This window comes from Aegilops tauschii, chromosome 5 (genome assembly GCF_002575655.3).
Source record: "Aegilops tauschii subsp. strangulata cultivar AL8/78 chromosome 5, Aet v6.0, whole genome shotgun sequence".
Classification (NCBI taxonomy): Eukaryota; Viridiplantae; Streptophyta; class Magnoliopsida; order Poales; family Poaceae; genus Aegilops; species Aegilops tauschii.
The window spans coordinates 288,121,264-288,145,841 of record NC_053039.3 but is presented as its reverse complement, the minus strand read 5'-3'; the positions used below and the strand labels follow the sequence as shown (position 1 = coordinate 288,145,841).

The following is a 24,578-nucleotide window of genomic DNA, read 5'->3' as shown; positions in this document are numbered from 1 at the left end:
GTATTGCCACATTTATGACCTATGCAGGTAAATTGTTAATGGTCAAAGCTATTTTGGAATCACTCACAATTTTCTTCATGAGTTGTTTGGATGTTCCAGTTACTATTAAGCAGCACATTCTAAAATATTTCAGACACTACCTATGGAGAGGGCCAGACATGGAGGATCATAGACCTGCTTTCGTGAAATGGACCACTGTTTGTAGGCCAAAAAATCAGGGAGGACTAGGAGTTATGGACATTTTTACACAGAATAAGGCACTACTTATGAAAAATTTGCACAAATTCTACAACAGACATGAAATCCCCTAGGTACAATTGATTTGGAAAACTCGCTACTTTGAAAACAAGCTGCCAGGAGATGAGTTAGTGGGATCTTTCTGGTGGAAGGAAAACTTGCAATTAATTCAACAATATAAAGCTTTAGCAAGGTGCAATTTGGGAGATGGCAGAACTGCTTACTTTTGGAATGATTTATGGGCTGAGGAACTCATGCAACATAAATTCCCACATCTTTTCTCTTATGTGATTAATCACAGACTCACTGTACATCAGGTCATTAACACAGAATATTTGGAAGACCTTTTTCACCTACCACTGTCAATGGAGGCACATGAACAATTTTTTAAACTGGAAGATATATGCTACACACTGAGGCAATCACAATACCAGAACTTGACAGATACCTGGAGCTATATATGGGGCAATGAACACTTTTCTTTGGCCAAGGCTTATAATGTTATGATTGGTTACAAGCAAACCCCTCCACACTTCAATTGGATCTATAATTCTTCATGCCAACCAAAACATAAAATGTTCTTCTGGATGCTGTTACATGACAGACTCAATACAAGAAATCTACTGAGAAGGAAAACCTTTGTACTAGACGAATATAACTGTGCAGTCAGAGGATGCCAACAGGAGGAAACATTACATCACTTATTTTGGGGATGCCCTTTTGCCAAGAGATGTTGGGATTAGATTTGCCCCACTAGAACTCCAGATTTATCTGTCTTAGAAGCATTTCAGGACATTAAAGATAAACTGAGACTCCCTTTTTTCATGGAAATAATAATTCTCAACTCTTGGGCAATCTGGATTTCCAGAAACAACAAGATCTTTGAGCATGTTCAACCCACATTGCAAGGATGGAAGCAAATCTATTTGATGGAGATGAAGTTACTCAAGCATAGAATAAAACCAAAGCATGCCAATCAATTCCTTTCATGGTTGGATCTTCAAGGATAGTTTTTTGGTGGCAGCTCTACTTAACTGCCTAGGTGTTTTCTTTCTTTCTTCTTTTTAGTCTTAGTTCTTTTGTAGTTTCTTAGCTTTTCTTTTTTTAGGGGGCTTCTCTCAAGCCCTTGCTGTTCATTGTATCTTTGTTACTGTGTACCTTTTGTTCTTTGCTATTTTAAAAAATACAGTGGGGTGTTTACCCTACTGTTTATAGTCAAAAAATTAACCTAGTAAAAAATGGTAAGCTCAAGTGAAAGTGTCGTCTATAATATTCAAAATCTAGTTCTTATACCTGGAAAACAATCAGAACATCAAGCTCGTTGCTGAAGACCTTGTACAAAGCATTGGATGTGCCCGTGTAGACACCCACCACGTCCCAAGCGTATGCGACGGTCGGGTACTGATCATCTTCGTCATCTTCATCATAGTCAGTCCATTCACGCGAGCGTAGCTTCTCCGGACGCCCCATCGGGATTCGCTCCCACATCCAAATGGAGAGGCCCCATACACATCCACACATACCGGACGTATCTTCCGCCCTCTGGGTTGCGTCGTCAAGCTACAAAACAAGTATAGATGATAAGATGACATAATCTAAAGCAACACATGTCCATGATATTTGAAACAATGTGATAGTCACTTACCGAACGGTATAGATAGGCGAGGCCGGTGCCGCTTCCCCAGCTATACCCCACATCCCAGTCCTTTAGGAAGTCGAGATACATCCATAGGGCAATGTCCTAAGAGCAGTCTGGAAACACGACCTCTGTGGGAAGATACCACAGGTAGGCTCTGGCGTACTGCTCCACCACCCGGGGTTCAACACTTTCCGGGCACTTGCTCTGGTACTTCAGGAGCCAGGGTAGCGGTACGCCGGAAGTCCGGTTATTCTTAGCCGGGGGGCATTCGCTGATGAGGGCGATAACCCTATCATGCCAGTTCTTCCTCTCCACTCGTCCTGTGAGAGCACGACCCTCGAGTGGTAGGGCCGTAATCATCCCCCAATCCTCGAGGGTCACCGTCATCTCCCCACATGGAAGATGGAAACTGTGCGTCTCTGGCCGCCACCGGTCGATCAAAGCCGTGAGAGCTGAGTGCACGAGTGATACGTCTCCAACGTATCTATAATTTTTTATTGTTCCATGCTATATTATATTCTGTTTTGGATGTTTAAGGGCTTTATTATACACTTTTATATTATTTTTGGGACTAACCTATTAACCGGAGGCCCAGCCCAAATTGCTGTTTTTTTTGCCTATTTCAGAGTTTCGCAGAAAAAGAATATCAAACGGAGTCCAAACGGAATGAAACCTTCGGGAACGTGATTTTTGGAACGAACGTGATCCAGAGGACTTGGACCCTACGTCAAGAAAGCAACCAGGAGGGCACGAGGTAGGGGGCGCCCCCTCCACCCTCATGGGGCCCACGTTGCTCCATCGACGTACTTCTTCCTCCTATATATACCTACGTACCCCCAAACCGACAAGGGCATCCACGAAAACCTAATTCCACAGCCGCAACCTTCTGTACCCGTGAGATCCCATCTTGGGGCCTTTTCCGGCGTCCTGCCAGAGGGGGCATTGATCACGGAGGGCTTCTACATCAACACCATACCCCTCCGATGATGTGTGAGTAGTTTACCTCAGACCTTTGGGTCCATAGTTATTAGCTGGATGGCTTCTTCTCTCTCTTTGGATCTCAATACAAAGTTCTCCACGATTCTCGTGGAGATCTATTCGATGTAATCTTCTTTTGCGGTGTGTTTGTTGAGACCGATGAATTGTGGGTTTATGATCAAGTTTATCTATGAACAATATTTGAATCTTCTCTGAATTCTTTTATGTATGATTGGTTATCTTTGCAAGTCTCTTCGAATTATCAGTTTGGTTTGGCCTACTAGATTGATCTTTCTTGCAATGGGAGAAGTGCTTAGCTTTGGGTTCAATCTTGCGGTGTCCTTTCCCAGTGACCGCAGGGGCAACAAGGCACGTATTGTATTGTTGCCATCGAGGATAACAAGATGGGGTTTATATCATATTGCATGAGTTTATCCCTCTACATCATGTCATCTTACTTAAAGCGTTACTCTGTTCTTATGAACTTAATCCTCTAGATGCATGCTGGATAGCGGTCGATGTGTGGAGTAATAGTAGTAGATGCAGGCAGGAGTCGGTCTACTTTTCACGGACGTGATGCCTATATACATGATCATACCTAGATATTTTCATAACTATGCTCAATTCTATCAATTGCTCGACAGTAATTTGTTCACCCACCGTAATACTTATGCTCTTGAGATAAGCCAGTAGTGAAACCTATGGCCCCCGGGTCTATTTTCCATCATATTAATCTTCCAACACTTAGCTATTTTTATTGCCTTTTATTTTACTTTGCATCTTTATTATAAAAATACCAAAAATATTATCTTATCATACTTATCAGATCTCACTTTCGTAAGTGACCGTGAAGGGATTGACAACCCCTTTATTGCGTTGGTTGCGAGGTTTTTATTTGTTTGTGTAGGTGCGAGGGACTTGGGCGTGGCCTCCTACTGGATTGATACCTTGGTTCTCAAAAACTGAGGGAAATACTTACGCTACTTTGCTGCATCACTCTTTCATCTTCAAGGGAAAACCAACGCAGTGCTCAAGAGGTAGCAACGAGCGTCGGCGGCTTACGCTTGAACTGCAGGACGAAACCCAACAGTCGGGCTCTCTTGTAGAACGGTGTGTACCGCTTGTCGTACTCCGTCTTAACGGTCGTCTTGTGACCCCTCATCCGCAGTGGTGGGAGCATCTGTCAAAATGAAGAAAGCAACTTGTTTTCATCAATTCGAAAGATTTGGTTTAAGAATGGTATTTACCACTCCATTCTCAATGAAACGGGCACGATGACCCTTGTCGAACGTAGGGTCAAGCATGGTATACTTTGTGTCGATGTCGTCCGCAAGAGGTGGCCTCCTAAAAAATTGCATAAATATAAGCATAAGCATAATTGAACACGCATTTGTACAATTTTTATTCATTCATTTGTAAACATGATTCTCATATTCATTCATTCATTTTGCATAAGATTGTTTTAACATTATTCATTCATTTTGTACAATTTTTATGCATATGGTTGATCACAAAGGTTCATCACATCATGTAGTTCATTCCTTCCAATAGCATATGAGTTCATTCCTTCAACAAGCATAACAAGATTTTTTTTACATAAACTAGGGTTCATCATGAACTAGGAAACATATAGATTCATCCCAAAGGTTCATATGGGTGAGATGCATCACAAAGGTTCATCACATCCAAAAAAACCTATGAGTTCAATCATACAATAAGCATATGAAGATTTTTTTAAACATGAACATGAACTAGGGTTCATCATGTGGTTCAAAAATAAGCAAATACATATCAAGATGCAATCACCAAGGTTCAAATGGTTGAGATGCATCACCAAGGTTCATCACATCCAAAAAAATATAGCGTACACATGATTAATTCATTCATATAAATTTCTCCAACAACATCCACTATACATCATGCATCACATCATATTAACATGCATCATAGCAAAACACACATACGAGTTAACCATCCAACATGCATCATATCATATTTTTTTCAAAAACAAAAAACATGAACTAGGGATCATCTTAGGCATATTTTCCTCAAACACCATCCACTATACATCATGCATCATAGCATATCAACATGCATCATATAAAAAAATTCCTTCACAAAATATGAACAAGGTTTAATCTTCACACTACCATTCCAACTAGATTAGAGTTCAGATCCAACACAATAGAACATCTAGAATCAACCAAAAACAACCCTAGGGTACAAAAGATTTAAATCCAGTTCAAAAATAGGGGTGATTTCAATCAAATAATGCGACTAATCGGAAGCTATTTGACTAAAACTAGTTGGAGGGATAGGAGGATCTTACCTTTCTCGTTTCGGGGCCATCTCGATCCGCAAAAACGGTGAAGAAACGAAGAAGATCCGAGGAAGGGGTGGAGGAGATGAGAGAGGGGGCGAGAGAGAAGAACTCTCTGTTCTTCGGCGGCTGGGTGGGGGGAGATGGGGGTGGGGCGGCCGGCCCGCGGGCGTATAACTGTCCAGACCCTACCGCCGGGGCCCGTGGCGGTAGGATAAGACAAGCTACCGCCAGGACCAGCGACGGTAGGGTGGGACGGAGGGGGACGACGACCGTTTAGGCAGCTGACGTGGTTTAGTTTCCTACCGCCGAAGGCCCTGACGCTAGGCTACACAATCCTACCGCCGAGCCCCTGGTGGTAGGAAAAAGGGTCAAAACACGAAAAAAGCCCCGACACGTAGAGGACCAGGCCAAAGCCGCGCTACCGCTGCTGTGTGGAAAGAACATGACAGTTTAACAAGTTCCCAAGCATAGTTGCCGTTTTGCATGCATAGCATAGCAATTGGGTCTCGTTAATCGTTAATCGCATACATGCTGTCCTCAAGTGATTAACTGAATATATGATGTCTTCAAGTGATTGCTGCAAGAGCATCTTTAACGTGGATCATCTAATAGATATCACCAAATGTCAGCGACGTGGTCATGGACACACTAGTCATTCAACCGTGTTCCTTAAATTCGGATTGGGGTTATGACTGACAGTGGGTCATGCGAACCAAGAAAATAAAGAGATGCGCGAAAAACTTGGGTTGTGGGGGGAGTGATCGAACCGAGAGTGGACCAAGCGAACTTCGGAACTTTCCCAAAGCTTGCATTGTTTGAGGACTGTTTGTAAGATTTCAGATGTCCGGACTATTTTATGAACATTTGATGACTTGCGTTGAAGGTCTAAAAGTACGCGGATTGTCCGATCCAAACATTTACAGACGTTTTGATGATTTGTGATGCCCTAAGCTGGCTTTGGATGGAACGACATTTGCGTACAATGACTGGACACATCTACCCGAGCGGGGCGAAGGTCTCCACGATATAAAACTCGGTAGGCCAAAAGAAGACACCCAACACTATAGCTTCTGCTGGTATGCTATGCACAAAAAGAAAAACTAATTTGGCACTTCTTAAGGCAGTGTTCGGCAACCCACCAGCTCCTCAAAATACGAGGAGCTGCAGAGTGGATGGACTGCAGCTCCGTACTGTTTAACTGCAGCTCCACCCTGCTCCCGGAGTGGAGCGGCGGAGTGGAGGGACTCCGAACAGGGCTTTAGTTGACAGAGAATTAGCAAGTTCTCGGTCACACTTAAACCGGAGCACACCTATGTCTTGCCTATAGCGAGGGGAGCTCCTAACTGGCGTTCTCAACGCTGGCCCAACTAAACTTAGATCGATCGCAGCGAAGTTGAACGGGTCGCTCGCTCCAGCTGGTTGGCTGGATGACTAGTTGACCGGTCAACTGTTGGCTTTTGCGAAAAAGAAAGAATCACAAAAAGGTTCATGAATTCAAAAAAGTTCACAAAACTTCAAAAAAGTTCATTGATTTGAAGAAGTTCATCCAATTTGAAATTTTTATCGATTTTGAAAAACAAAGTCATCGATTTTAAAATAAGTTCATCAATTTTGATAAAAATTACATCGGATTAGAAAAAGTTCATTGAATTTGAAAAAAGGAAATGGTTCGTCAAACATTGAAAGAGTTCATTTGAAAGAAGTTCATCAATTTTGCAAAAAATAGTTCAGATAAAATTGAAAAAAAATCCATCAAATTTGTTAAAAAGTTAATCAAGTTTGCAAAAAAGTTCATAAAAATGAAAAAAGTTCACGAATTTAAATAAAGTTCACAATTTTTGAGAAATCATAACACGAATTTTAAGAAAGAAAAATAAAATGAAAAAGAAAGAGAAAGGGAAAAAGAAAAACGCTAGAAGAAAAAACCGGCCAAAAAACATATACAAAAAAAGACACAAAGAAAGCACAACATTTGTTAGCTTTATTAAAGAAGTAAATTGATGTAGAAATATCACAACATGTAATGTGTTGTGATGGTTACAATTGCATGCGCTGCTTAGAGGTCTAGAATTCGAGTCACGGCCAGGCGGTTTTTCTAAAAGATTAATGGAAAGAGAAAAGAAAGATGTAACTGGCCGCCCGGGGTGGGGGGGGGGTTGCGTAGTATGGTCACCGTGGATCTTTAGGATGTAAATCCATGTCTATTGCGAAAGAAAGATGTAACCGACAACTAACGAAGGAGTACTCCTTCGAGAGCCTCCGCAAAGGTCACTTGGGGTGAGCTAGGAAGTGGTACACTCTAAGCCACCACCATGTGTCACGCTCTGGGCGCTTCCTCGAAATTTTATTTTATTATTTTTATATACGCGCTTTTCAGCTTTTAGATGTTTTTTTTTCTTGTTTTCTCTGGCTTTTCTTATGTTTTGGACATAAAAATAAAAAAATAACGCGGAAAACGCATTTTCCCCTCATTTTCATGGGAGGCATAGATTTACTGCTCGTGGGGCACAGATTTGCTTACATGAGAGGCACGGCTGTGCCTCTCGCAAAAGGAAAAAAGACGCGTTTTCCTTTTTTTCCTATTCCACGAGAGGCACAGATTTACTTCTAGTGGAGGCACGGATTTGCTTCCGCAGACCGTCCCTCTCGAAAAAGAAAAAATACATTTTTTTTCTCCTTCCACGAGAGGCACAAATTTACTTCTTATGGAGGCACATATTTTCTTACACGAGAGGCACAACCCTTCCTCTCACAAAAAAAACATGTTTTTTCCTACCATGAGATGCACGAATTTGCTTACGCGTAGGCACAGTCGTGCCTTCACAGAAAGGAAAAAAAGGCGTTTTTCCTGCTATGAGAGAAACAAATTTGCTTCCGCGAGAGGCACGACCATGCCTCTCGGAAAAGAAAAAAATCGCATTTTTTTCCTTTCGGAATAGACATGGATTTACTTCTCGTGGAGACGTGGATTTGCTTTCACGAGTGGCACGGTCGTGCCTCTCGGAAAGGGAAAAAGGTGCTCCCTACTCGTTTTTTTTCTTCGTTATTTTGTGAAAAACAAAGTTCGTCAAAACCTATCAACGTGATTAGTGCTATATTTGGTATGATATTAGTTACACGCTAAATATGTTGTGCGCTAGTCATTGGAGCAGTTTAGTCTTTGGATTGACCTGGTTTGATGGACGAGATTAGTAGGATCTGCCACTTAAGGTATTTTTATATTGGTACAGATATAGATGCATTTTCTGAATAAAGCCCTCTGAATTGCACACGAAAAAAGGAAAAAAGAAGAAGAAGAGGACAACCGATCTGGGTCTGCTGGTCTGGTCACTGGGCTGGGCTTCAGACTACTGTTTGTAACTGGGCTTCATACTCGACCCTTTAGACCCCGCGACCACAGGTTGGCCCATTCGAAGTCCGATAGGGTTTTGCTTCTAGGTCTCGATGCTCCTATATAAATGGCCGCTTCCCCCAACCTTCCCAACCCCTCGCTCTCGCCGCCGCCGCTGCCTTGTCTACCGCGCCGCCGCAGCCATGGTTCGTTCTCTCTCTCCCTCCCTCTCACGGCCGTCTCCCCAGCGTCTATGTTCCTTGGCTTTGCTCTGACTCAGTGTGTTTCGTTTGTCGTTCATGGTTTCCAGGTGAAGTACTCAACGGATCCCGCCAATCCCACCAAGTGTAAGTTCCCTTGCTTGAGGAGACGGATGGATTTGTTTTCGCCGTGTCGTATGATGATTTCCGCAGATCTGCTGATTACTCATGTGTGCATTTCCCCTTGATTCTTGCAGCCGCCAAGGCCATGGGCCGGGACCTGCGTGTGCATTTCAAGGTGAGCTCCCGAGTCTAATTCCGATAACGCTTTTCAACGGATCTTGCAGTGAATGGCTTGCTCGTAGATTATGCTACTGTTTTGTCACTCCCCTTTTTGTCAACTTAAAGATTGGAAGCCTATCTTCAGAGGATTAGCTGTTAACCCATGTGGTGTGCATTTATCTGTTGTAGTGGTACCTTTAGCGCGTTAGTTCTTGTACATATTTTGGGCAATAAGCTTATGGGTTGTAGTTAAAGTTTAGTTTGAAGAACAATCTAACTGATTTGGCTGCAGTCACGAATTCCCATAATCCCATTGTTTGGTATGTAATGAACTAGCTAGTGATTGATAGTATCAGTTCCTCTAATGTACCACCTGATACAGTTTTTTTAAGTGACAAGTCTCTTAAGCAGGGTGTTTGTTTATGAGTTAAACAGTGTCCTCTAGACTCAGGAAAATGTAATCATCTGAAACTCGAATACAAGTGCAGTTTCTGTGGTAGTTAGCACTCTCAGTTTTTCTCGGTGGAAATCTTCTTCTGGCGTATCCAAATTTAGAAAATCTTATTTATTTGTATTGAGCTTAGTTGCATATAGTGCTGGAGCTTCTTTCATTTGCATCCTAAAGAAAAAAAGCAGGATGCTGTGCTTTCAATAAGCAGTGTCCCCGTAATCTCTAGGAATATCATTTTCATTGTTTTTGGGTGAACCAGTGGACACAGTACTTTGTGTTTTATGTCTATTGGTTCAGTAAATGATGACACATTTTATGTCAATTATATTCTCTTCACTGTTAAATGTTGGGTTTGTTGTTGAATATATGCCACAACAAATGTTCACTTTTGCTATGTTATGGATACAGTTTTGTTCTGATTGTTAGTCAGTTGTAGTTCTTGATCTTCTATTGGTATCACCCTAAAGTAAAAAAGCAGGATGCTTTGCTCTCTATAAGCAGTGTCCCCGTAAACTTTAGGAAGATCACATTGTCATTGTTATTGGGTGAACCAATGGACACAGTACTTTGTGTTTTATGTCTATTGGTTCAGTAAACGAAGACACATTGGTAATGTTATAAAATTTTGTTGTTGACTGGTAACTTTCACTGTTTTGAGCTAATGAGTGACCTGCTGTTGTTTGGAGCTGCTTCTTTTGTTGTGACCCTAAAGTAAAAAAAGCAGGATGCTTTGCTCTTTACAAGCAGTGTCCCCGTAAGCTTTAGGAACATTATGATCATTGTTCTTGGGTGAACCATTGGACACAGTACTATGTGTTTTATGTCTATTGGTTCAATAAACGATGGCGCATTGCTATTCAGACTTCTGTTTTCTGCTTCAATGTGGGATGTGATGCTTTTTGTGTTTTCAGGAGTACAATCTAGGGTAGTCTTGGTTAGTTATGTTCAGCTTTGTAGATCTTTTTCCCGAGCTCACTTTTAGAAACTTGCTGTTTGGTGTGTGATCTGATTTACGCAAGTGTTGATTTTCCAACCTGGATTTTTAAATTTGCAGAACACGAGGGAAACAGCGTTTGCCCTGAGGAAGATGTCATTGAACAAAGCCAAGAGGTACCTTGAGGATGTGTTGGCACACAAGCAAGCTATCCCCTTCCGGAGGTACTGCCGTGGTGTTGGGCGTACAGCCCAGGTTAAGAACCGCCAGCCAAATGGTCAGGGACGCTGGCCTGCCAAGTCTGCTAAGTTCGTTCTGGATCTTCTTAAGAACGCAGAGAGCAATGCTGAGGTCCATTATCTTACCGTGACTGCTGTAGTTTTCAATTCCATGTTACCTTTCCATTTTTATAACCCCAGTATCTGCTCTACAGGTGAAAGGTCTTGATGTCGATGCTCTCTACATTTCACACATCCAAGTGAACCAGGCCCAGAAGCAGCGGCGCCGGACCTACCGTGCCCATGGACGCATCAACCGTAAGTTTGTTGAAACACTCGCTTCATCTTAGTAGTAACGTTTGAAGCAATTTTTGAAGATTGCTCATAGCTCCGACTACCTTGCTGCAGCCTACATGTCCAACCCTTGCCACATCGAGCTGATCTTGTCGGAGAAGGAAGAGCCGGTGAAGAAGGAGGTCGGCATTCTTTGCATTTATCTCAGCTGCTATTTCTATGTTTGTGATGCTCTTGTTGTATATGCTGTTTTGAGCTATCCTAATAGGTGTTTTGATCTTTGTTCGTGCAGGCTGAGTCCCAGATCGCCAGGAAGGCCTAGAGAAGGAAGCTCTACATAACCTATCCCCCTATTCGTTAGAGCAGCTTGTAGCATCTGGTTTGGCTGAGTGGAAATTTTGGCCTGTTATCTGTCGTCTAAATACTGCTAGCTCATACTTTGTGAAACCTTTGATGATGTCTCATGTACTGGATTCAATCTGGTTGTGTTTTGGAATATTTTTCATCGCATGAGTTTTCCTTTGCTATTACTGTTTGATCCCTACGTTATGCTGTCCCGCATCAGTATGTAACTTAGTTGATGAAACACATAAATTCCTTGTAAAGAATCGCCCACATCCAAGATTTTAAGCGCCCGTTATACTATTTTCAACTTTGCGATGTCCTTGACGAACATAACGCATCCCTCCATAGATGGCTAGTTCCGACTGCCAGGCTGCTGGCAATGACAAGCGCACACACCATCAATATGGCCCTGAAGAACGGGGCGTCGGTGCTGCAACGCAGGACCTCAAACTAAGGCGTGGTCACAACAACAGCCATTATTGCAATCTGATCTTGAAAGGGCCGGCCTGCTCGCCGACATTGTGAGGGCGGGTAATAGGATTTGTAGGCGACATGGCAGTGTTGTGAGCTGCGAACGGGTGTTTGCGGATGGAACTGCGGGTGTTACGGGAGGGAAGGCGTAGATGGGGATCAGGACGAGCAAAGGCTGTGATGATGTGCATTTGACAGTTGTTGAGACGGATGACGGCTAGGAGCTATCATTTGCCTTCCTTTTTTTCTGTCATGGAACTTGATTAAGAGGTGCAATCAAGCCTCTTAGAGCTGAACTAAATATTGTTTTTCATCAAGCAAAAATGATGAGAGCATATTGTTAGCAAAAGGTTCACAAATTTACCACGGGAAGACAACATGCACCTTTGGCAACTACATTGTCGATGAAATTATCATTGCGGGCATAGCCAAATGTTTCTGACGCCCCCTTGGGCATGATGATAAACCCATAATAGGCATCTACCGGCTAAGCTAACTTGAGATGTCATTGGGTGGATGACTTCGCCATGCATAACATAGATGCTTCACTAGGAGCCAGTCTTAGAATAAAGAGAGATTGCAACGAAAACATGTGAGCTAAAATTGCATTTATGTCCATAGATCTCCTTGCGACGACTACAAGTGCTGGAGTGAGACGAAGGTACGCCGCCTTCATCGCCCGCCCCTCACCGGAGCCGGGCCAAACTTGTTGCGGTAGAAAATCAGAAAGTCATCGTGCGAAGGCCCTAGAGGACCAGCGCACCAGAAATAGCAACCGTCGCCGATGGAGAGAAGTATGAGTAAATAGCATAAAACTACTAGTTTTGTCGGGTGGTAGGTGCGACATATGCCAACGGGTGGCTTATCATTGTGGGAGCCAGTAAGACATCGCCGGTGCCTGGAAACGGGATGAGGCGAAGACATGCACGCCGGCGGATCTTACCCAGGTTCGGGGCTCTCTGTGGAGATAACACCCCTAGTCCTGCTCTGCGGGGTCTCTGTATGATCACTAGATCAATACAAGTAGCTACAAGTGCTCCTCGAGCTGTTTGGCTGGAGGAAGAAGAAGGGCAAGGCTAGTTCTCCTTTCCTCTCTATGTGGTGTCTGAAACTCTATGAGATCAACCCTTTGCATGGGTGTCCCGGGGGGTTTATATAGGCCTACCCCACAGGGGTACAATGGTAATCCGGCTGGATGCGGGTCCTAGTCGTCAGTGTCTGTGCTCGCCGGCTTCTCCGCCGGCCATTGGGGCCCGCCGACTGGTGGGTCCCACCGGCCTCTTGGCCAACAGGCCGGCCCCACCGCTTGGGGGCCTTGTCGGCGGCTGGTTACTGTTGCCTCGCCTCTGATGACGAGGACTTTGTCGAGGTAAGCGTGGCTACAGTGCCGCCGCCTTGCGGGCTCTCACTGTAGCCTTACCTCGTCTTGTCTCCTTAATGAGGCACATGTTTCGAGGGAGGGAGGCAGCCGGCTATTGGGAGCCGGCCACGCCCCTGGCCGACTAGGGGAGGCCGGGCCGCCTTCGAGTGTCTCTCTGGCTAAAGGGGTCCGCCGCCCGCGGGCCGTACTGGCGCCTGTCGTGGGTGATATCGAGGTCAACATGGCTACAGTGCCGCGTTGGACGGGAGATGGCTGGCCCGTACGGTGCCCTGTGGCCATGCCTGCTTCGGGATTCGGGGGTAGTGGGCTGTACTGCGGCCACACCCTGTCTTATCACCGTTATGTGGATACAGTCTTGGTGGGTGCAGTCTTGGCCGGCTTCTGGGAGTCGGCTTTCTTCATGGCCGGCTTCTGGGAGTCGGTCCTCTTGGGGCCGGCTTCCTGGAGTCGGCCATGTCGTATCTTTCTTGGGGAAGGTTTCTGAGGCCGGGTCGCCTTTTGGTAGTCGGTCCTGGGGATAGCCGGCCGGGGGAAGGCGGCCCTATGCTTTGTATGCTTGAAGGCTCGAATGGCCTGATAATTTTTCGAAGAGTCAGGGGGAGTCGGTTAGGCTACCCATGGCCATTTACTCCGACAGTAGTCCCCGAAGCTGGTTGGGCTTCGAGGCTGAGAGGAGGTCAAGAAGCTCGGTCAGCTTCTTATCTTGACGAGCCAGCAGCTAGGAGCCGGCTTCGGTTGGGCGCGCCGTCTTGGCGAAATTTCTAAAGTCGGAAGGCGGGAGTCTGTTGTCGTGTGCGCCGGGCTGCGGGCCGGCCACTCGCCGCCGCGAACCACGTGGCCTCCTCCGGCTGAAAAAAGCCTGCCAACCCACACGCGCGACAGGACGTCGCCGCAGGCCGAGGGCCCACCACTCCTACGCCTAGGCCCAGGCACGGATCCCTCTGTGGCCCAGAACTGTCCGCACGTCTTCCGGCGGCGGTTTCCGCACGCCGTTAGGGCGTAATAATCGCGGGACGTGGGGGAGTGGGCGCAGTTAATCCCACGTTCCTCCCCACGCCTCGCCTCCTCGGCTTCGCCACATGAGGCTATAAGTAGGGGGGGGGGAGGGGAAGCGGCAAACGCTCGCACGCTCCTCTCTTCTCCGCCATCTTCTTCCTCCTGCTTTCCCTCGCAGCAGCGCCTCGCCGCCGCGCCGTCCCACCAATCTTCACTCCGCCCCGCGGCTTTGCCGTCGCAGGGCTGTGCTTTCTCCGCCGTCGCACTCTTCCTCGTTAGCTTCTCGCCACCATGCAGTACGGCGGGGACTGGGACGACTCCCTCGTCCATATGGACCACATCGACTTCCTCCGCAAGACGCGGTGGTTGCCCGGCAAGGACCAGGTGCAGGTCCGTCTCGCGCCGGAGAAGGAGATCACGCCGGCGCCGGAGGAAGGCGAGCGGGTAGTCTTCCGCTCGCACTTCCTGCGCGGCCTCGGCCTGCCGGCGAGCGCTTTCTTCCGCTCCTTCCTCAACTTCTATCAACTCCAGCCGCACCACCTCACTCCGAACACGGTGGTGCTGCTGTCCGCCTTCGTCACCCTGTGCGAAGGCTTTCTTGGCGTTCTCCCTACCCTCGAGCTCTGGGGGGAGTTCTTCCAATCTAAGCTTGGCACCCGTATGCAGGGCGTGCCGGCTCAGAGCGGCGCCTTCATCGTGATGCGGAGGCTGGCGGCCGACAACCCCTTCCCCGTCATCACGCTGATCCAGTCGGTGAAGCTCTGGCAGAAGTCGTATTTCTACGCGAAGAACGTCGCCCCGCAAGGCGACTACGTCAACTTGCCTGCTTACGTAGCCGGCCCGCCGGCTGGGAGGCGGCCCCAGTGGTCCTATCGGGCCGTGACGCTGTCGCAGGCTGGAGCCGTGGCCGTCGCCCGACTCCGGGTGATGATCCAGTCGGAGGGCCTGACTAGGTCCGACTTGCTGGCCGCCTTCGTCGCGCGCCGGGTGCTTCCACTTCAAAGCCGCCCTCACCTGATCTGCCAGATGAGCGGCCAACTCGATCCGAGTCGGATGTGCACCAAGGATATGCCGCACGACGAGGTGGCTCATATGGTGAATTATCTTGCGAACTGCCAGCTCTCCACAGAGTGGCGGTTTGGCAAGGAGCCATACTCCCGTGCACGCCTATGCTCTCTTTACCCTTTCTTTTCTTAGTTTTGTCGCCGAGTTTTTCTTGGCCGACTCTGACCAGTCGGCACGTCTTGGCAGAGCCCTCTCCTTCGACCTGCGTCCGGGTTGGAGGCGGATCGCCGATTTCTCCCCGACCGGGCGGAGCATGACCTGGAGGACCACGACTTGGGGGCGGCTGCCATGGACAAAAACACCGAGGCGGGTGGCGGCGAAGCTGGCGGCTCCGGGCTTGGAGTCAGCTTCGACGACTGGCCGGATGACGACGAGGCGGAAATCGTCCCGCGCCGCCAGCCGGCGTCCGGCCATGGCACGGGTTCCTCCGCCGCGCCGCCTGCTCGGGGCGACGGGCAGAAGCGCCGGGCCGCGTCGGGCTTGTTCGGCAGTCGGCCGAAGAAACCCAAGGGCGGGGCGGCGGCGACCAGGCGGGATGAGGCGGCCGCGAAGGCGGCCCGCTTCCGCAAGGCGGTGAAGCAGCCGCAGACGGTGTCGGCGTAAGCGTATATTCTTTTGCATACTCTTTCTTCTTTTCTTGTTGATTTCTGAATCCTTGCCCTTTCTCAAAAATCAGGGCTCTGCTTTCTCTTGAGCGGGTTGCTGCCGCCTCCGTGGTTGGATCGCCGGGAGGATCCGGGAGCACCCGCCGTGTGGACCCCCGCGCCGAGCTTCAGGTGGCGACGGAGCGAAATGCGCGGGAGGCGCGGGAGGAGCGGGAGGCGGAGGAGCTGAGGGCGGCTGCCGCCAAGGCGGCACAGGAGGAGGAGGAGTCGGCGAAGGCGCGTGCCGACGCGGCGGCCAAGGCCCAAGTGGAGGCTGCGGCCGCGGCGACAGCGGAGGGGGCCTTGCTTGTCACCCCTCCGCGTGTCGTGGCGCCCGAGGTCACGGAGCCCCCGCTGGAGGAAGCCGGCGGCGATCTGCCGGGGCTGGAGAGGGAAGGGGACGACGTCGTCGTCACGAAGAGGGAGGCGGCACCGTCCTCGCCGACTGGGGCGGCCCAAGGCAGCCGGCCTAACGCGCCGCCGGCGCAACCGGCTGGGGGCGAGCCGGCTGCGAGGACGGACCTGGTGGTCCAGTCACCATCGGGCCAGCGCGCGGGGAAGGCCACTTCGGACCCGCAGAAGGCCGCGGGCTCCGGCTCGTCGGCCCGGGACGTGGAGGCGGCCAGCGCCAGCTCGGGGTGGACGCCGGGTGGAGGGACGGCCGTGATGAACGTGGCGGCGCAGGAAGTCCGGAACCGGCTTCAGTCCCAGGCTGCGGTGCTGAGGAAAGACAATGACGAGTTCCTTGCGACGCGAGCGGCCATTCGGGTTAGTCTTCCCGTTTTTGCTTTTTTGATCTTGGTTTCTTCCATGGGGGCGCGTCAGCGCACCCACTGGGTGTAGTCCCCGAGTTCTGAGTCGGCTGCTGAGCAGGCGGCTTGGAACTTCTTAGCGGGCTTTGTTTACTATCTTGTTCTCGTTCGCTTCTCTGCCTGACTTGCAGGACTACCACAACCTCCGCGCGGCTGCCTTCAACTCCCAGGCTCGGGAGCTGACCCAGAAGAATGCTGATCTATCTGAGATCCGGGGTAAGTGCTTCATCTTTTTTCTCATGTGGGGGCGCGTCAGCGCACCCACTGGGTGTAGTCCCCGAGATTCGGGCCAACTGCTGAGCAGTCGGGTCGGATCTTTCTTGACGACTTCTTCCTTATTGCTTCTTTCTTCTCTGCCATGCCTGCAGCGGCCAACGCCAAACTGAGGGAGCAGCTGGGTGCGACTCAGGCCGCCCTTCGCGCTAAGGAGGCCGAGTTTGACGCCTTGGCCCAGGAGCGTGACCGCCTGGCCAAGAGGCTGGCCGACCAGGAGGAGAGCCACAAGGCGGCCCTGAAGGCGGTGCAGGACAGCGATGCCGCCCTTCAAGCTGAATATGAGACAGAGGCGGCAAGCTGGGCCGAGGCGAGGCAGTCGTTGATCAACGGCTACGGCCAGATTGAAGACTTGGTTGACGGTAGGCCGCCCTCTTCTTCGTCCCTTGCTTGCCACTTGTCGCTTGGTTCATTTTCTGACTTGATGTTTTTTCTCTTCTTTCTTGCGCAGAGTACTCCCTTGGCTACTCTACTGCCGCCAACCAGGTCGTCGAGGCCCACCGCGAGGCGCAAAGGCAGGCTGGCGCCACGATCGCACCGAACGCTCGCTGATCGCTGGAGGAACAACTCTTGGCGATTCAAGCCCGCCTCCAGCCAGCTCACCGCATGCTCCGCCGGCTTCAGTGTGTTGGGGCGCAGGTGCTGGCCGCTCTCTGGCCCGGTGAGGTGATTCCCCGCACCCCCAGTCGGACTGCCGACTGGCTGGACGTGGCGGCCGACCGCTTCGAGGCTTGGAAGGCTTCTGCGGCTCGGTCCGGCGCTGGAGTTCGTCAAGGCATGGTATCCCGAGCTGAGTTTAGACCAGCTGGCCACCTGGCGGCAGGAGGCCGACACGAAGCTGGAGCTGGTGCGGCCGGCTATCATCCAGCGAGCCTCGGCGATCGCCGACTACACCGACACCAGCGCCTTTGCTCCTGAGGTCGACGACAACGGCGTTGCCCAGCCGGAGGAGTGGTTCGGGCTGAACCCAGCAGATGGCGAGGACTCGGCAGAGGAGATCGACTCCAGCGACGAGGGCGAGGAGGAGGAGGAGGAGGGTGAAGACGCCGCGCGAGATGGTGGAGCGGCCGGTCAGCCTCAGCTTGACCGTGCCTCCAGCAACAAGGCACGTGCGAGCGCACCGCCTGCAGCCGGCGATGATCAAGCCGAGACTCGCCAGCCGGCCACTCCTCCAGCCGGTGCCACCGTCTCCATCGACCAGCCCGGCTCCCCTGCTGCGCCCTTAGTCTAATTTGCTGCCTCTTCTTTCCTGTTTTATTACTCTTGGAACAGTATTTTGTGAAGTTTGCACAATTCCACCCACTGGGGTGTATTCGAACTATATTGACTGCCGGCCTGTTGGAGGCCTTATGTGTAAATATAATTATGCATGCGTTTGGCTTTCCCTTGTTCTTTGCTTGTCGTCCTTCGGCTGTTTCCTTTGCCGCCCTCCCTTGGTTGTCGCCTTCTCAGCCGGACAGCTGCTCTGCAGTCTGTGGCTGGAGAAGTGCTTGGCCAGTTGGGAGGGCAAGTACTCTAGCTTTGTTGGATTGTAGCGAAGTGACTGGGAGGCCGGCCAGCCGGCTGTTTTGACAGCCGGAAGGCATGGTTGGAGGCCGGCTTGTGTTATATAAGTTCGTTAGTCCTTAGCCGTTTTTCGTGTGGGCATCCTTTATGCCTTTGGCTCTTGCCAGTCGGACAGTCGGTTCTTCGAGCTGCGACTTTCAACAAGAGAGGGCTCGGGTGCTGGTCACACTACTTGTCTGACTTCAGGTAGAACTTTTAATATAACTTAAGGCGGCCAGTCCCCGGGCCGAATAGTCGAACCCGGTGCCAGATAGAAAATCAAGTGTACTAATACATTCATGAGTATGACACTCGTCATTCATAGATAAAGGAGGGCAGTCCCCGAGTGCGCCTCGGGGGGCCCGTTTGTCTCGTACTTAATACAAAAAAGGTAGCATGATACATACTGCTTTCAACTGTAAAATCTTCTCAGGAGGTTGGCATTCCATGGTCGTTCCGACTCCTTGCCGGAATCATCCCTCTTGCGCGCTCTTGGCTTCTGTGCGTCGATCAGGTAGTAGGAGTCGTTGCCTAGTGCCTTGCTGACGATGAAAGGGCCTTCCCAAGGGGCCGAGAGCTTGTGCTGGCCGGCTGTTCGCTGGATCAGCCGGAGCACAAGGTCGCCCTCTTAGAAGGATCTTGGCTTGACCTTCCGGTTGTGGTAACGGCGCAAACCCTGCTAGTAGATGGCGGACCGGCTGAGTGCTAACAGCCGGCCTTCTTCCAGCAGGTCGACGCCGTCTTCTCGTGCTTCCTTGGCCTCCGCCTCCGTGTACATGGTGACCCGAGGCGAGTCGAACTCGATGTCAGTTGGGATGACAGCCTCAGCACCATATACAAGGAAGAAAGGAGTGAAGCCGGTTGACTTGTTTGGGGTAGTACGCAGACTCCAGAGGACAGCCGGCAGCTCATCGAGCCAGCAGCCGGCCGAACGCTCCAGTGGTACGACCAGTCGGGGCTTGATGCCGGAGAGGATGAGGCCGTTTGCTCGCTCGACTTGGCCGTTTGACTGCGGGTGGGCAACGGACGCTAAGTCCAGTCGGATGCCCTGTGTCGCGCAAAAACGTGCCAGTGCTCCCTTGGCAAAATTTGTGCCGTTGTCGGTGATGATGCTGTGTGGCACACCATACCGAGTAGTGATGTCGGCGATGAATGTCACGGCAGTCGGCCCGTTCAGCTTCTTGATTGGCTTCGCTTTGATCCACTTGGTAAATTTGTCCACGGCGACAAGCAGATGTGTCATGCCGCCGCGGGCTGTCTTGAATGGGCCCACCATGTCCAGCCCCCAAACGGCAAAGGGCCAGGTGAGGGGGATGGTTTTGAGTGCAGAAGCCGGCAGGTGTTGCTTGGAACTGAAGACTTGGCATCCTTTGCAGCATTTGACTAATTCCTTGGCATCTTCCAAAGCAGTCGGCCAGAAGAAACCATGGCGGAAAGCTTTGGCCACAAGTGATCTTGAGGCTGCGTGGTGGCCGCATTCTCCTTGGTGGATATCCTTGAGGATTGCTACGCCCTTGTCTGGCTCGACGCAGCGCTGGAAGACTCCAGTGACGCTACGCTTGACAAGTTCTCTGTTTATTATTGCGTATGCTCCGGCTCGGCGTTGCACTAGTCTTGCCGAGATCTCATCAATCGGCAGCTCTCTGTTGACTAGGAAGTTGAGGATGGGCTGGGCCCATGATGGAGTTGTGACTTCTTCTACTGTCAGTACGACCACTGTGACCCGGGTGGGTGGGTTGGATGGTGGAGAGTTGGAGTCGGCCACCGCTTCTTTTGTCGCTGCAGTCCCCGGGCCGACTGCTGCAGTCCCCGGGCCGGGTTCTGAAGTCCCCGAGCTGGGTGCGACTACGGCAGTCCCCGGGCCGCTTGTGAGGTCCCTGAGCCGCCTGCTGGGTTCCTCCAGTCGGATCCGGCTGCATCAGGGGCGGGCGGTACGAAGATAGAGTCCGATTCTGGAGACGGCTTGATAGACGGTTTGAGGAGGCGCTAGAGAGAGACACCGGTTGGTATAGCCTGTCGGGTGGAGCCAATCCGTGCCAGGGCATCTGCTTGGTCGTTGTCGGCCCGTGGCACGTGAAGGAACTCACACCCTTCAAAGTATCCACTGATCTGCTGGACGAGGAATCGATAGCTCGCCATGTTTGCATCCTTGGCGTCCCAGTCGCCAGATGACTGCTGGACCACCAAGTCTGAGTCGCCATAACACAGGATCCGGCGTATGCCGAGCTCTTTGGCAAGCCGGAGCCCGTGTATGAGCGCCTCGTACTCAGCCACGTTGTTGGAGGCGGCAAAATGGATTTGCAGTGTGTATCTGAGCTTGTCGCCTTTGGGAGAGGTGAGGACGATGCCGGCTCCCAAGCCGGTGCGCATCTTGGACCCGTCGAAGTGCATCCGCCAATGGGTGGAGTCGGGAGCCGGCGGTAGGTACTGGGTCTCGGCCCAGTCGACAAGGAAGTCGGCCAATGCTTGGGACTTGATGGCGGTGCGGGGCTGGTAGAATATTGTGTAAGGAGCCAGCGCAATGGCCCACTTAGCCACCCGGCCGGATGCATCGCGGCTGCCTATGATCTCGGCAAGCGGGGCGGTGCATACGACCGTGATGGGATGCTCTTGAAAGTAGGGCTTCAGCTTCTTGGCGGCGAAGTACACTCCATAGCACATCTTCTGGTAGTGCGGGTAGTTTTGCTTTGAGGTGGACAGTACTTCGCTTAAATAATATACCGGCCTCTGGACTAACTTGGCTCGGCCTTCTTCTGGGCGCTGGACCACGATGTCTGTACTGACCACTCGGCTAGTCGCGACAATGTAGAGGAGCATGGGCTCCTTCTCAGTCGGCGCCGCCAGGACAGGTGGAGTGGTCAGCATCTTCTTCAACTCATGGAAGGCTTGGTCTGCTTGGTCGTTCCACTCGAAGTGAGTGGATTTCTTCATGAGCCGGTACAGGGGGAGAGCCTTCTCCCCTAGCCGGCTGATAAAGCGGTTTAGGGAGGCCAGGCACCCGGTGAACTTCTGAACGTCTCGCAACTTGGTGGGAATCTCCATTCTCTCAATGGCCTTGATCTTCACAGGGTTGCACTCAATGCCGCGTTCGGAGACCAAAAAGCCTAGAAGCTGGCCGGCTGGTACTCCGAACACACATTTCTCGGGGTTGAGCTTGATCTGGAATCGGCGCAAGTTGGCAAATGTTTCTTTGAGGTCTTCCAGCAGGGTACCGCGCTTCTCCGTCTTCACCACAATATCGTCTACGTAGACGTGGGCATTTCTGCCGAGTTGCTTGAGGAGGCATTTCTGCATGCAACGCTGAAAAGTGGCACCGGCATTCCTCAGGCCGAATGTCATAGTCAGGTAACAGAAAGCTCCGAAGGGTGTGATGAAGGCGGTCTTCAGGCGGTCAGCTGGGTCCAACTTGATCTGGTGGTATCCTGAGTAGGCATCCAAGAAACTCAACAGCTCGCATCCGGCTGTGGAGTCTATCACTTGATCAATCCGTGGTAGGGCAAACGGATCTTTGGGGCAGGCTTTGTTGAGGCTAGTGTAGTCTATACACATACGCCATTTGTTGTTGTTCTTCAACACCAAGACCGGGTTGGCAAGCCACTTTGGGAAAAACACTTCCATAATGAAGCCGGCGGCCAGGAGCCGGGCTATATCTTCTCCTACGATTCTTCTCTTCTCCTCCGACAGTTGGCGGAGAGGCTGCTTGACTGGCTTCGCGTCCGCTCGGACGTGTAACTTGTGCTCGGCGAAATCCTTCGGAACACCCGGCATGTCGTTTGGGGACCATGCAAAGATGTCTTGATTCTCACGGAGGAAGTCGGCGAGCTCACCTTCCTATTTACTGTCCAGGTTTGCTCCAATGACAGTAAACCTCTCCGGGTTCTCTGGGTCTAGAGGTATCTTCTTCGTCTCCTTGGCCGGCTGGAAGGAGCTCTGCGCATCATGTTCCTTGGGGTCGGGGGACAGGGCCGGCTGCTTGCCGGCCATGGCCACAACTCGCTCCAGCATCTTCTTCTCTTCTGCCACCACGAGGGACTCGGCCAGTCGGCTGCTGGCTGCAGCGCACTCGATGGACTTCTTGTAGTCGCCGGCTACAGTGATGATCCCCTTTGAGCTCGGCATCTTCATCTTGAGGTAGGCGTAGTGGGGCACAACCATGAACTTGGCCAGGGCAGGTCGGCCAAGCAAGGCGTGGTAAGGGCTCTCTAGGTCCACTACCTCAAACCAGATTGCTTCTCGGCGAAAGTGATCCTTGTCTCCGAAGAGAACATCCATCTTGATCTTGCCGATTGGGGAACAGGACAGTCCGGGTACGATGCCATGGAACACGGTCCGGCTTGGCATGAGCTGCTTCGCCTTGAGGTTCAACTTCTCCATGGTGTCGCGGTACAGTATGTTGATACTGCTTCCGCCATCAATCAGTACGCGGGAGAATCGGGCAGCTCGCCTCTCCATCGCGAGGGTGACGTTCAACACCAGCGCGTAGGAGCCAGGAGACGGCATCACCTCTGGGTGATCGTCCCGGCTCCAGCTGATAGGCCTTTCAGACCAATGCATGAACTCGGGGTTGCTGGAGGCGACCGCGTTGACCTCTTCGTGCTGTCGGCGCCGGCTGCGCTTGTCTTCAACCTGGCTCGTGAAGACGACGTAGGCGGCTTGCTCATCTGGGAATTCATCCTGAATGGCTCCGACTGCTGGTCGAGCAGCCGGCTGCCGGGGGGCGGGAGGCGGCGGGCCGGGAGGCGGAGGCGGCACCAGCCCCTCGCCCTTGGAGATCCGTGTGAGCCAGTGGCACTTCCGGGTCGTGTGGTTGGACGGCTTCGCGCCACTGTGAAACTTGCAGGGGGCATCGAGAGTCTGCTCGTAGGAGAAGGCCGGTTGCCAAGCCGCCCTGCCGCCCTTCTTCTTGAGAGCTGGCCGCTCTTCGGGCTACTCGTCTTCGACAGTGGCCACCTGCCGACTGGTGGAAGGCGGCATAGGGGCCTTGCGCTTGTGGTCGTTCTGGTAGCGGCGTCGGTTGGAGTCACCAGCCGGCGTCTTGGGAGCCGGAGCGAGCACCTTCCCAGAGGCGTCCACTCGGAGCTCGGTCTTCATCGAGGAGTCGGCCGTGGCGTACTTGTCTGCTATGACCAGCAGCTCGTCGAGGGTAGCCGGCTCGTCGCAGAGGAGTCGATGCTTAAGGAGGGTGCCCTCTCGGCACCCGGCGGTGAAGTATTCGATGGCTTGAACCTCGTGCACCCCCTCGCAGGAGTTGCGGAGCTCGGCCCACCGCGTGAGGTAGTCGCGAGTCGATTCGCTGGGCCCTTGGACGCACAAGGAGAGCTGGCGGGGCTTTGGAGGCCGCTTGTACGTGCTGGTGAAGTTGCGGACGAAGACTTCTGTGAAGTCCAGCCAGCTGTTGACGCTGTAGGGCTTGAGGCTGTTTAGCCAGGTGCGTGCTATGCCTTGCAGCATGAGAGGGACGTACTTCACGGCTACGCGCCTGTTGCCATTCGCTATGCTGACAGCGGTAGAGTAGTCGATCAGCCAATCTTCTGGCTTCACGGAGCCGTCGTACTTGGGCGTGTCTCTGGGGAGCGAGAACCCTTTGGGGAAGGGCTCGTCGCGGATGCGGGGGCCAAAGCAAGGCGGGCCGACATCGTCTTTTTCGTCTAGCGCCAGGGATCGTGCTAGGCGATCGATCCGGTGGCGGGCGTCTTTCTCGCCGACTCCTTCGCGGTGGCCTAGTCGGCCACCGAGAGTCGGATGCGTGACAGGCGGCGGGGTGGGATATCTCTCCCCACGAGGCGGGGGAGGAGGCGGATTGCCCTGGCGCTCCACCGCTCGAGGGCGGCCTTCTGCGTCGCGCTCGATGGTGATTCGAGTCCGGCTACGGCTAGCAGCCGGCTCCTTGTCTTTCCTTGCGGGCGCCGCTCGCAGTCGGCGACCGGGATGTCGCGGCGTGTTCTCGGCGTGGGGGAGGACTCTCAGCGCGGGCGCCGGCTTCATGTCGTTCTGCGGCCGCGTCGATCAGCTGCTGGATGCGCCTTGTCATGTAGGGGAGCTCATCAGCCCCCAGCCCGTTCAGCTGTTCTGCGGCCGCCTGAGCGGCTCGCAGATTCTCGAGCGGTGTGGCGTAGACTGGGCGGTCTGCCCCCAGCATGCTGGCGATGGCCGCGCCGC

At 51.7% G+C, this 24,578-nt stretch overlaps 1 protein-coding gene and 3 non-coding genes across 4 annotated transcripts; all 4 read left to right on the top strand.

Annotated features, from left to right (window-relative positions):
• The first annotated feature begins 8,574 nt into the window (after positions 1-8,574).
• LOC109749948 (large ribosomal subunit protein uL22z) lies at positions 8,575-11,414 on the top strand. Its single transcript, XM_020308882.4, has 7 exons — positions 8,575-8,714; positions 8,819-8,855; positions 8,966-9,006; positions 10,496-10,726; positions 10,809-10,911; positions 11,002-11,069; positions 11,180-11,414. The coding sequence occupies exons 1-7, from the start codon at positions 8,622-8,624 to the stop codon at positions 11,207-11,209; spliced, it is 603 nt and encodes a 200-aa protein (XP_020164471.1). The 5' UTR covers positions 8,575-8,621; the 3' UTR covers positions 11,210-11,414.
• Positions 9,617-9,755, top strand: LOC120965750 (small nucleolar RNA snoR74). Its single transcript, XR_005758774.1, has one exon. It is a non-coding gene; the product is annotated as a small nucleolar RNA snoR74 (small nucleolar RNA).
• LOC120965749 (small nucleolar RNA snoR74) lies at positions 9,910-10,050 on the top strand. Its single transcript, XR_005758773.1, has one exon. It is a non-coding gene; the product is annotated as a small nucleolar RNA snoR74 (small nucleolar RNA).
• LOC120965751 (small nucleolar RNA snoR74) lies at positions 10,156-10,294 on the top strand. Its single transcript, XR_005758775.1, has one exon. It is a non-coding gene; the product is annotated as a small nucleolar RNA snoR74 (small nucleolar RNA).
• Positions 11,415-24,578: the final 13,164 nt, after the last annotated feature.

Excerpts from the sequence above, each read along its gene's own strand:
- LOC109749948 (XM_020308882.4), top strand. The coding sequence starts at position 8,622 with ATGCTCCTATATAAATGGCCGCTTCCCCCAACCTTCCCAACCCCTCGC. Across the intron at positions 8,856-8,965 it reads TCCCGCCAATCCCACCAAGT|CCGCCAAGGCCATGGGCCGG; the intron begins GTAAGTTCCCTT and ends TGATTCTTGCAG. Across the intron at positions 10,727-10,808 it reads ACGCAGAGAGCAATGCTGAG|GTGAAAGGTCTTGATGTCGA; the intron begins GTCCATTATCTT and ends TCTGCTCTACAG.